General features: G+C 29.1%; 1 protein-coding gene across 1 annotated transcript in view; it reads right to left on the bottom strand.

Moving 5' to 3' along the window:
- The window catches only part of LOC142323883 (uncharacterized), a 620,757-nt gene that overhangs the window by 112,781 nt on the left and 493,715 nt on the right, over positions 1-14,261 (bottom strand). The window contains exon 6 of the mRNA XM_075364195.1: positions 11,699-11,773. Coding sequence (XP_075220310.1) covers positions 11,699-11,773 — 75 coding nt within the window. The remainder of the gene's footprint in view (positions 1-11,698; positions 11,774-14,261) is intronic.

Here is a 14,261-nt window from a genome sequence, read left to right as displayed (position 1 = left end):
AATAATAAATCCAATGGTCAGTCCGAGTACTGAGGTGAAGTGTTTTAGAAATAATTATCAGTTGTTTTAATTTTATATTAAAGTTCATATTTTTAGAAGCACTGAAAATACGAATTAAGATCATCTTATTGCGGTGTTACGTAAGTGCTTTTTTCTTAACTTTTTTCGTCACAGTGTTTAATTGACAATTAAACATTTATTAATTAATTTTTGATTACTAATAATCTAATTACCTAATCAAAAAGTCAAAATTTATAAAATAATTGAAAATATTATTTAAGTCCGGTTTTTATAAAATTATTTTACATACATAAAGTTTTACTAATGTAAAACAGTATTATTTTTATGTAAGATATGGATAAGACACTGCAATAAACGTCACTAGTATAAAGAAAAAAATAAGAAACAGAAAGACAGGAAATTCCATCTTCATAAAAAACAGAAGAAAGATTGTTACCGAGCTTGAATAAAGGAATTTTTAATAGCGCGAATATATATTACTTACGAATATACTAGGGCTATTCAGAAAGTAAGGAACGTTTCCACCTGACGCCGCCAGGCGCACGCCAATTGTGTATATATTGGTGTGCTCGTGCTCGGCACCTCAGTTAGCGTCCAGCCGTGACAACGGGAACATCTCCGCACTGCCCGTTTTTTTATATGAAAATTTGAAATGTGGGCTGCAATCGAAAATCCCGCCAGTTGTGAGGTGCGGTCTGTGATTCGTTTTTTGTTGGCAAAAAACTTAAAACCAATAGAAATTCATCGGGAACTGTGAGAAGTGTACAGGAACAACGTAATGAGTGAAAGTTCTGTCAGGAAGTGGTGCATTCAGTTTAAAAATGGCCGAACAAACGTTCACGATAAAGAGAAGAGTGGACGTCCGAGCATTGTGACTGACGATCTGGTCTCCAAAGTTAACGAAAAGATTCGTGAAAACCGCCGTTTCACAATGACTGAGCTTTCTCTATGTTTCCCACAAGTTTCACGGACTTTATTGTTTGAAATTGTTTCACAGAAGGTAGGCTACCACAAATTTTGTGCAAGATGGGTGCGTCACTGAGTGGTTGAGATCACAGCCGGCAGAATTCTATGACACAGGAATTTCAAAGCTTGTCCACCGCTATGATAAGTGCCTGAATTTGTATGGTGATTATGTTGAAAAGTAGTATTTAGTCCCTCTTTCACATGTATATAATAAAAGGTTTTTCTTGTACTTGGTTTTTTGAAATTCCAAAACGTTCCTTACTTTCTGAATAGCCCTCGTATATTACTTACTAAACCTTACGTTTTCCAAAATAATTTCCTTGAATTTTTTTCAAAAGCAGAATGACATAAGGACATTAATAATCTATATAGAAATAAAATACTAAGCAATAATCCTTCAAAACATCAATATAAAGATAATTTTTCATTTAAAAAATTATATTTACTAAAATTATTTGGAGAAAAAATTAGAACTGGATACACTATATGAACTTCCTGAACAAATTAATCGGTTATTTTATGAAGAACAGGGTTTGAACATCCACAATTTAAAAAGACCGACTTTTCGTTAATCTAATTTGGTTTAATACTGCTACAATAGATACCGCAGATGAGGAAATGTCAAAGTTCCAACTTGCAGCATCATAACAAAGCACGCTCAAATTTTGTCGACCTTAAATTGAGCGTAACTCGAGAACAACTCAACAAATTCATCAAATTTTCACATGCACAACTTCAAATACAACATCTAAATTTCAATGAAATTGATCAAGTAGTTTTGTTCATTTTCGAGCCACAAAATTTTATACAAGGCCAATCATATATATATCAATTTAAGTGAACGCTATTTTCGTACTCCTCATACCTCAAAACAAAAGAAACTTCACTTTCACCCCCTTCCCACTCACACAACGCGACCGAAAATAATACCGTACTTTCCTTCGAAAAGTAAGTAAAAAATTAAAATTAGATTTTTATGAAGTTGATCATAAAATGTCCAAAGTATTTATTCATTCACTGAATTTTAAAATAATAATTAGAAACAGGTAGATTAACAATTAAATTGAGAATGTGAATAAAGCTTGCTAACAAAAGAAAAGAGAAAAAAATATCTTGCAAATAAATACGTAATATCTAAATTAAATACATTAAAAAAAAATTATGTTTGTGTCAATAAGTACAGCTGTTGTTATAATGACTAAGTTATATGAGAAATAAATTTATTATTTAAAGCAAAAAAGTTCATCAAACGAAATTAAAAAAGAAAACGATGCTGATGCAACTTCTGTCACAAAGTTATCATAGCTCATAAAATAAAATTATAGAAGGGTGAGTAAATGAAATAAGGGTGGTTGGAATGAGAGAGGAAGAGAAAGAGAGAAAGATATTCGACGATAGTTAATTGCCCGAAACATGTATCTCACCCCAATAAAAAAAGGCAACGAAGAGAACAGAGGAAGGGGAAAACAATCAATATTGAATGAGGTACGGAGGAGGGATGGAAGGAAAAACGAAAACTGTTAATCTATTATGTTATCAACTTATGATCAGTGCCAGACAATAAATTTTCAACTGATAATTTAACGTATTACAAACTTAATGAACCGTAATGAAAAATAAATTGTTACAAATCGATGAAGTTTTATCAATCTATTTTTATTGTAAGGTTATCGTTTTAAATTTTTAATATAAATTACCGTAAAATTTATTACATTTTTATTAGCTTTAAGACGGAACAATAAAAATCTGTTAGCGTATGATTTTATATTTATTAATATATAACAAATTACAAATATAAAAGAAATACAGGGAGTACCAATCCGTTCCAGACGTAACAATATATTTTTTACTTTCCTGGCATCGTAACTCATATGCTGCGAGAAGGAAAATAAGGTAATCAATCAAAAAATGAGGTAAGGGTTTTTTTTTGAATTTCTGGACATTCATGACCTAGGAACCCCCCCCCCCCCAAAAAAAATCGTGTGTATACAAGTACGTGTGCTGGCGTGTTTGAAACTTTTGACTAGATAAACCGATTTTGATGAAATGTTGCACAGACTCGTGCACTTGGAGCAATTTGATGGTAAAATTTCGGGTCAATATCTCCAGGGAATGAAGTAGATATTTCTTTGGGGTCAATTTTCTCAAAATTTTGCAAACATAACCCCATTTTATATTAAGCTCAGTACGTGTGTGCGTGCTTATTTTACCATTTTTTTTTTAATTTGCCCCGAAATTCCCCCTTCCGTAAAGATCGAAAAAATCTATCATATTTATTACATATTTTTTTATGTCTTCTTAGGGAAATGACCCAAAGAAAACTTTGGGGACAATATTGACGTTGGAGGAGCCGATCAAAGTTTAAAAATATCGATTTTTTTTTAATGTTTCAAATCGTTTTAGTTTATAAAAATTTTAAATTATAATATTACAATAAAATTTCATCATAATTCACCCCAACCCCAAAAATGAAATCTTAGGTAACCTTTTATTGGTTGCAAATTTTTTAGTAGAATTGATTTAGTTTCTTCCATTTAACATAGTATACTTAGAAAAATAAAAAAGAAGATTCTTTGAAGGAGATTTTGAAGATGAGAGAGCAGAAAAAAATACAGATTCATTTTAATATATATATATATATTTTGTTATTTAAACGTATAATGATAATTTTATAATAAAATGTCATCATAAATTACTCCCAATCCCAAAAAAGAAATGTTTTTCATGTATAATTATTTTTTCACTATATAAGAATAAATAACTGATGCCAGGAAAGAATTACAACTTTGATGTCAGCTTTTTTGTTCCAGCAATTGTAATAATAGAAACCCATACGGTTTTTAAAATTTAAAAAAGTACATTTCTTATAGAAATAAATACTATTATAATAAATATATAATCCGCTTACCAACAATTATATATGCAAGACATCAAATTGTTTTGTTATAAAAAAAAAAATTATATAATTTTTATGTGAAGTTTTATTTACGAGTATTATTACATACATAATAACTAAGTGTGTTTCTGATGATGGAAATTACTTTCTGAAAGTGCTTGGACGAGTTACAAATATCATTTTTGGTAAGCTGAGTTCTATATTATACCAACGGGCCACGTTAAAGAAAATCAATCTGAAATAAAGACTGCTTAGAAAATTATGTAAATCCAAAAAAAAATAACTGTCTCAAGTTTGATAAATTGAAAAATATTACGGAAATTTTTGCAGATTTCATTACCTTTCATTTACAAGTAAAATATCAGAAGAAACGCGTTTTAGATTTAAAAAAAGTAATAATAATTTTTCCGGTTCAAATTTGAATTTAACTATCTATATTTACATGGAAAATTTGAACCTTATCAGCCAGAAAATAAACAATTATATAAAACATTTTCTGAGCAGATCTCAATAACCTAAACGAACACACCGTTCAAGTTCAGTATTTAAAGTTACTTGGTTCGAGATTTTTATATATATCATATTATAATGATAAAAAAAAGTATACGAATTTAATGGAGGTTATTTATTTTTACAACACTTAAATAAATTACAATATATTCATATGTTGGTGAAATAGGAGGTTTAGTCGGTAAGGCGCAGGAACACATGCGCACTTTAACATCTTGCGGAACCTGTTACCGAACCCGACACTTTCCCCGTAACTGGGGTTCGGGTCCTCCGACTCACCGAAAAAAAAAAAATTACAATAAAAATAATAATAGTACAAAAATTAAAAACCAAGATGAAAAATATCCGAAGTTTTAATGTTTTCCAATAAAGGTGTAAAAGAAAACTCGGGTAATTTTTTTTTCTCACAAATAAGAATGATTCCTTTTGTAATTCATAAAGTTTACTTTTAAAAAAAATTGTTCCATTAACAAGGGCGCGCGCGCGCGCTCATGCACACAGAGAGAAGAGAGATTAGTAACGAATCTTTATTTTGAATAACTGACACCTCGTAATTAAATAACAAAATATGCGAAGTGCTAAAATACGAGTGCATAAATTTTACAATGTGTAAATATCATACACATAAGACAACGGATCACCTGAAAACTAATTAATAAAAACGAAATTAGTTAAACCGTTAAGTATCAAAAGCTTTATTGAATATTCAAGAAAAAATTAACATGCTAAACAACAAATTTCTACAACATAAAATGATTTTTAGGCCAAACTGCCTAAAGATCTTTTTACTCTAAAAGAGTTAAACGATTGAAAACAAAAAATAAATACATGTACATAAAATAAAAATATAATCAGTTAATTCTTTTTGTTAAATTATAAAAATCGTAAAAAGGGGTAGGCGAAATCAGTAAAGAAATGAAAACGAACGTTTTATACATTATAAAGAATCTATATATATTCATATAGTATTGAGGGCGATCATTTATAGTACCGTAATACCTGAAGTGTAACTGGACAAAGCGTTTTTATCCCAATCAAACCTGATTAATCATTACTAAAAAACAAAACCAGATGGATTAATTTGAACAGCCTATAGCATGGGTTAGATTGTCGGCAGGCGATGTTTTGTAAACGTTCGCGTAACTCCACAACGGGATTGGGAAAATATACATAAATACATGAAAACAAACGTATGGAGAGGAAAAAAAATATATGTACATATATACAAACCAATAACATGACCCTATCCTCCCTACGGACAGGTCTTCTGTATGGCGTGTTAAATGAATGCCTCATTTTATTAGCAGAGGGAGAGAGAGAGAAAGAGTGAGTGAGAGAGGAAAAGAGAGAGACTGCTAACATTTTTAATCCCTATCAATTGGTTCGGATTAGAGTGCATATATACATGGACTTAACACAATGTAAAATCCCACGACTGGGTTGTACCTAATAACAACAATCCAACAAGCCTATCATCAAAATCCCAAATATCGTCCTATCTCTACCCAACTTTTAACCATCCCAAACGACAACCAATCATTTATTAAATACGTATATTACAGAATACTTTGATGTTAAAAAATCACCTAATGATAAAAAAATCAAAGATAATGAAAAATAAAAAAATCAATATCAAGAAATAGTAGATTATTTCAAAATAAAATATTGCATTTAATAATAAAATAATGTTTTTAAAAATATTTGTAAAAACTATACTTATAACATTGTCATTCGTTTATCCAAACAATGTTCGTGCCAAAAAAACCGGCATCATAGAAAGATGAAATCGGAGTTATGACCTTAAAATATTAAAAAAAGGCTGGCAAAGTATTGCATTACTTACCCGGCTGCACCGGTCAAGGGAAAACTTAATAAAGTATAACTTTTATGAAAATAATTTAAAAAAATTGCATTTTGGGTCTGGAACATAATATAGTGCCAAAGTTCTTTTAATTTTAATAGCCCTTCAATGATGAAGAAAAATACAAAAAAAAATAAAATTAAGAATTAGTCAAAAACAAAAAAAAAATTATATATATATATATTTAGAGACGGAGAATAAATTTTAAGAAAAATATTCATGTACAGGTAGGCTTAACAAATTCGCTTAAGTAAAGTTTTCTCTAAATCTAACACCCACTTCAAAAGAGGCTACAATAAGGGAGCAAAGTTTCAAAAAACCTTTCTGCATTTTAGGTCCGAGTCTACAATTTAAAAAAACTGTTGACATTTCTTGAAGGCTCTATATATGAAGTATAAACTTTCAATGATATTTTTAAAGATATTTAAACTAAAGGAAGATAAAGCAAAATAACAAAAATATTTCAATTTTTAAGAGGTGGGAGTATATTTTCTGGAAATTTGTATGTGCACTGAGGTTACAAATCTGCTTTAATAAATTTTCTCTAAAATGCGTATGAAGAAAATCGTAGGTGATTTCATCCCACGCCTTAACGAATTTTGAAAAAAGTACGATCAATGTTCCATATATAGAAATATTTGAGCCGAATTTGAAAAAAATCGGTTCAGCTAATACTGAGATATAAGGCGAAAAGCAGGGCGATACAAATACGTACATACATACGTTTTTTTTGGATTTAGGTGAATTCTAACTAGAAAAAATTTGCAAAAATAAAACCGGCACTCCAGTTTTGACGTGATCACTATTTTTTTCTTTTCTAACCGGAAAAGTACAACGAGAGAATAAAATCATAAAAAAATGGTTGATTTTTAATTTATTACAATTGGGCTTATTTGTTATACTCTACGAGCTACAAATTCTATTCGTTAATATATTTTATGTTCTAAACTAAATAAATACAGATATCTGATAAAAATCTACAAATGAAAATTGAAAAAATAATAATAATAATGATTTATCATAATAAAAATTCTTAGATTTTAAAAGTAGCTTTAACAAGAAATATTTTTTTATTAATTTACTATAATAAAAATAAATATTAATATAACATGGAAATTTTATCACGTAAGAAAAAAATAATTTTTAATTATATATTTTTATTTAATTGTTTAATAACGTTTATTCTTATATACTTATCAGAAGATTACAGTTTTGTAATAAATTTGTTAAAATTAATAAAACATTAACATTCAATTATTAATTTAAAAACTTACTTATTATATTTTAATTACTAATTACACAAAAAAAACCTGTTCTGTAGATCTTTATGAAAATACTCAACGGAAAATTAATTTTAACAAAAATACTTTTTTTTTATAAACAAGCTGAAGTTCTTAAAAATTATATATAAATCGATTTAATAATTTTATCAAGAAAAAAGAAAAGTAGATAGCATTGAGTTAAGTTGGCGTCATTTCCGGCCAAGAAAACAGCGTATATATTTACAACGCTAAAATTTTCCTATAAGGAAATCAAGATTTAATTTTCATACAGTTTAATTCTCGACTTAAAATTAAATAGAAAACTCACCCACACGTATGTGGGCCTCCGGGACAACCGTTATGTATTGCTTCAGAGGACGAAATGAAATTACAATTTTGTAGCGTATGAAAATGCCATGCTGGACCTAAATTTGAACCCGGGACCTCCGGATGATAGGCCAAGATGCCACCACACGGAGGCCTGCAACCGTTTTTCATTAAAAACTCACTAACTGTTGAACCGATATAAATCGATCTTTTACCACCGTTTAAACTATAACAAAATTCTTTAACTTTATAATTAGGTAAACGGTAAGGATAAACAGAGATCGTAAAATATATTACAAAATTACTCTTCATGTGATAATATTGTATTTCCAATCATTAAATAAATCACGTTACGACAATGAAATTTTGAAAATAAATTAAATATATTATTTCATTTATCAAAATCAAGCAACCTGTTCTCCAGATATAAAAAAATTAAATGTAATATTTTAGTGTTAACCAAAATTTTTGTAGAAAGAAAAACGGTAATTTATTTGACATTGAATGTAACCTATTTAAAAATATCGCCATTTTTATATTTATTAATGACGAAATTATTTTATATTTATTACACGAAATAAATTATTTCTGTCAAATTATGCCGAGGAAAATTTATACGTAAATATTGGAATGTGTTGATAAAGGTGCTGTATTTTACAACACATTTTTTTGTGTTTTTCAGCACGAAAATTTATCCTTTTCACGGAGGGACAACTTAATAATTAATTAAATCATATTTTCATATACAGTGTATATATATATATATATATATATATATATATATATATATATATATATATATATATAATTACAGTTACATAGTTATTATACAACTAAGATTTTGACGTTGCATTTCAAATTAAACAAAACTGTAAGTCCAATAAATCAACTTATACACAACTTCATGTTAACCAATGCATGTACGTTTTTTGTTTATACGGTATTACTCATCAATCCTCTCTTAAGAACCCGGTAAAACCTGTTTTAAGGACACTTGTAGAATACATTTATTTTAACCAAACAGCGATTTACGTGACTGAAATCTTGAAATAAGAAAAATATTTGTAATTAGATAAAAATTAAACTCTCCCTTTCCTTTTCGCAAAATCTTTTCTTTTTTATATATCACAGGATATATTTGTAAATATATTATTTTTTTTAATGTATCTGCTTGTTGATTTCGCCACATGGGCTTGAAGCTTGTCCGTGGGATATGGAAACGGAATTCTGCAGCGTATTAAAAATTTCAAGCTTGACCGGGATTCGAACTCGGGACCTCTGGATGAAAGGCCGAGACGCTACCATTCCGACACGTAGATCGGATAATAATTTCAAACAATGAAAATAAAATATGAAAAAAAAACTTTTTTTTCTATTACACAGGAAGAGGTTCAGCCTCGTTTTGTTACTATTATTTTTTTGTTATGTTTAATACACATTGTTCAAAAAGTGACGAAACCTTATGGAAGAATGTTTCCTTCTTTTGTTGCATGTTTAATTGAGGAAAATAATTTACACAATACAGCAGAAAATATTCATTGTATAGATGTGCCAGTTATGCCCAGATCCGGAATGCCTTCACAGAAAAGTATGTTGTGAATGCGGTGCATCCACAACATACATACATAAGCGGCTGTACGACAAGTTCCAAGAGTCAGGGAATGTAGCAGATGCAGTCAAAAGTGGTCGACCAAAATTGCGAACACTAGAATAATTGATCCACGTGCGAGCTGCATATTCTATTAGCCACAAGAAGTCTGTGCGACTCCTATCTAACCAGTCTGGTCTCTCCATTGATAGAGTCCACATGGCATTTTGCAAGAGTTTAACGATCCATCCGTACAGAATTCGTGTTGTTCACGAGTTGTTACCTGCAGACACTGGAAAGCGTTAGCTTTCTGTCAATGGTTGATGTCAACTGTAATGCCAGATGGGGAGGAACTCGACGACTGGTTTTGGTCTGACGAAGTACGGTTCCGACTTGACGGATACGTGAATGCACAGAATTCAGGATTCACGCATTTGGTCTACGGAAAATCCACATCAGCTGCAGGGACAAAAAGTGGGTGTTTGGCGAGCAATGTTACGCAGGCGAATCTTCAAGACATTTTTTTTATTACACAGTGAACAGTAAGTGCTCCATACAGATGGTGCAACAATTTTTAAACAGTACGGTGATCACAATGCACCGGATCTAAATTTCGTTCAGCTGCCCATTTCCTACCTGCGGAAGAGGCTGCAGAGCCATGAGGATGCTATGCCTCGAGTTCGTTTTTAAGGGCAGCGGGTGTCCAGGTGCTCACAAGCCATGTCAATTTGAACTAATATCTGTTTCGGTTCCGCCTAGCAACTGATGAGCTGTGCGTCTGCGGGGAGGTCCAGAGAAATGAACACCTGATGTTGACTGCCCTGCTCTTGGAGGGACCAGAGACCCGGCCACCCAGGAACTTACAGGTCAAGGGGAAAATTGGCCACTCACAAGCGGCAAGTCAATGTGGCGAGAGCCGCATTGTCGGAACGTGTGGGAGTTCTTTGATGCGGTTTCTATGTTCAACCAACATCAGTAGTTTATTTAAGGGAAAGACTCCTACCGCACTGCTGTGGGAAGCTAACCTATTAGCTGGTGGTCAGCCATATATCTATGGCTGACCACCAGCTAATTAAGGCTCCAAGCGCTTTAATATGGTGGACAGGTACTTGCTGGCATTTAGTGACCTAGGCGTGGCAGCGAATTGCTGTCTAGATGAAATAAATTCTAATTTCCGGATGTCATATATATTTTTAGTAGTTGACAGGGTGCGCCTACCCATTTTAGTAAATATATGGCAAGTGAACGGTTGGGACACGTAGGCCGGTGGTGTATGTTACCGCGCTTAGTCCGCTCACGCTGTTACATCTACGAGCTCACGCTCTCCTATTACCTTTACGAGCTATTTAGGACAAACTGTTTTGTGGCTCAGTAGCCGTTTGTGGCACAGACATTCGGTCTTATGCTTTAGGGCGACCGAATGGTGTGGTAGCGGGAGAAATGCCAAGCAAACCAATATGAATCGTGCAATGGAGGGCACTTTCAACTATTGTAACTCATTTTCCCATAAGGTCGCGTCAATTTTTGAACACTATATAATTCACTAGTAGTGGATTAATTTTAAAGAAAATTTCCATATAATCTGAATAAAAGTAAACCTAATTTTAAACTACTTCGATAGAAACGACTTTAAAATGTTTAAATATCATTTCGTTCCACCATTTGAAGATATATTTTCGTTATTTACTGTTAGAATGTATTTCAGTATTAAGATCTATGAAAATAAGTAAAATTCAACCTTTTTTTTTTTTTTACTTTTGACCGAGTTCTTTCTAAATATATATATGTAAGGCCTAGTATTCACAGGAATACCTTCCTTGTATAACTCAAATTGTAATAAATAATACAATAGATTCTAATGAAAATAATTATTTATGTCTATTGATAAATTTTATAAGATAGCTTTTACGTGTCCGTTAGGGCATATAAAATGATCTCTATTAAAATATGTCAATTGGTATATAAAATTAGACTACACTAAATAACAAATTTTCTTACATATTCTAGCTTTTTAAAATTTTCGTATTTTTATAACAAATTTTATTATTATTTTTCCCTATTGCCGAAGTTCTATAATCGTTTTAAAATTTACAAAAAAAAATGTATATATTTATAAAAATAATAATTAAATGTTAAATGATTTCAATTAATATTAAAAAAAATAAATAAATAAATAAAAAGAATATATATACATATGAAAAATACGAATTACGAATTTTAATAGAGTAAAAAAGAAATAACAAAATTAATTACAAAATTAAACTTACGTATCTCAAATCCGGCTGCCAATATTGTTGGTATAAACTTCCACTATTTGAATTAGATAAATATCGATGACGAATCTATGGAAGACAAAATTTTAATTTTTAATTATAAAAATAAATAACCGTTTTATTAATTATTATTTACAAATATAACTTTCTATATAAATTTAAATTAAAAAAAAAAAAATATTAAAAAATTAAAGCCTATAAATGATTATTATATTTAAATTTAATTGTATTATACATAACATATAAAGCAGAGTTGTAGTACCCGTAAAAATGAATATACATTTATAAATACTTATATAAAAGGCAATTAATATTCCAAATTAAATTCAACCACCCATTTAATAAACCAGTATTACACATAAAAGCAAATTAAGCAAAATTCAAGCAGAAAATAAAAGGGCTACATAAAATGTAACTAAAAAAAAATAATAAAAAAATAATTTAATTTGCGCAAAAAAACTATCATTGCCAGATGGGAATCTGACACAATATTTATTTAAAACAATTTGGAGGTTATTAATATTACTTTATCTTGTTCTTTTTCTCGTATTATCATGCAACGTTATTAATGAAAAACTAAAAGGTTTTTTACACATTATAAAATATTAGTCTACAAATTTAATCAAACAGTCTAGCAATTAGTTTCTTTTCCATTATCAGCAGCCTATTACACCTTAAAGAATGCCGTTAATTAAATCTGATTATGAATAAACATTCTAGATTAGTTTTAACTGTTGGTAAGCGGAAATTATAATTTTGAAAAACTTCTTAAATGAATATTTATTTATTAAAATTTGAATAGGATTCAATTATTTTTTCTATTATGCAGTTTTTCAAAGAAAAATTGTTAGTTTTTTAAATTACAAATAATTAGCGAGTAAAAAAAGATTTTTTGCTAAAACAGATGTTAAATCGTATCATTCCGACCTCCGTGGCTGAGTAGATAGCGTCTCAGCATTTCGTGCGGAGGTCCGGGTTCGAATCCCGGTCAGGTATGGAATCTTTTCATACGCTATCAATTTCCGCTGGACTAATGACCATAGCTGTCGATACCCGATATTTCATAAAAAAATTCCTACCTTTATCAAAATAATAAGATAATGAGTACAGAGAAGTTATATTACAAAATAGCTACAACCTAAATGTGAGATAAGATTACATGGAATGCGGGAGTTTTTTTTTTTTTTTACTTCAAAATATTTTTCTTGAATTTTTTTATATGAGAATTTATATTGAATAAAAGAATATAAAAATAACCAATTAAAAATCTACTCTTTCTTTTTAAGATGGATAAAATTAGTAATATATCAAAGTAGTTCTTTTTTAATAAATAAATAAACTTAAGCACGTAAACTATTGTTGTACATGCAAACATGAAAAAAATATGTAAATACAAGAAAGAGGATTTTATCTTGAAAAAAATAAATATTTTAATAATAAAACATGCTTTACAGATAAAATAATCATAAATGTTATACTTTATATTAAAGCTGTTATGTGGCTTAAAAATAATTCTCAATTTTAAGAGAAAGATTTTAATTCATAAAGACAAAACAAAATAATAAAAAAGTAAGTAAGAAAATAAGAAATCTAAAGAAAATTTGATATGAAAAGAAAAATTATATACTGTACAAAAGCAATTCGCAAACAGCATAAGCATATATTAAACTAAAACTCAAAACAATAATAATTCAAAATTAAACCCAAAAATTAAAAAAAATACACTCAATGTGTTACATAAAAAATGTTTATTAAAATTTCTGCAATAGTTAGTAAGATTTATAATATTTACAAGTGCGCTGTACAAAAAAATTCTTCATGTATAATATAATTTTATTAATTAAAAACAAATAAATCGACTAATTTATTCACTAATTAAAACTGAACAGAGAAACTATGAAGTAGAAAACAAGATATAATCAATTCGATTTAAAATCTTTTTTTAATGTAATAATATTATCTAATGATTTTACATAAGTTTTTTTTATTTTATTTTCTCCCCTCGACAACATTTAAGCTTTAATAAAAAGTTGTTATTCTTAGCTGTTATATCTTGTAGAAAGAAAAAAACTTGTAAATAATAAAAGTTGATCATCCAGTTATAAGACAGGTCATATTATATTGTAAATATCATATATATATATATATATATATATATATAAAAAATAATAATAATAATGGTTAATTGAAATGTTACAACATCCCGACTTCAACTTTCAACTGAAATATTATTAAACCCATTACAATGTAGTCATACAACCAGTTGCAACTAACTGGTCGTATTAAAAAGTGACGGTGTTATTATACGAGTAGATTAATTTAAAACATACTACATTAATTCTTTTTATTATTATTATTATTATTATTTAATATAACCACCCTGATACGCGATAAAAATAATGCATGAGGCTTGATATTTTCTATTAACTTTATAAACCATCTGATAATTATATAAAAAAAAATCAATTTAAAACGAAAGAAATGAGGTATTTAAAATAAACAAGTAATAATAATTGTTTAAATAAATTAATTTTAACAAGCGAAAAAGATATTAAAA

This window comes from Lycorma delicatula, chromosome 4, assembly GCF_047948215.1.
Source record: "Lycorma delicatula isolate Av1 chromosome 4, ASM4794821v1, whole genome shotgun sequence".
NCBI lineage: Eukaryota > Metazoa > Arthropoda > Insecta > Hemiptera > Fulgoridae > Lycorma > Lycorma delicatula.
The sequence above is the reverse complement of the archived record's forward strand: the minus strand, read 5'-3'. Positions and strand labels throughout refer to the sequence as shown.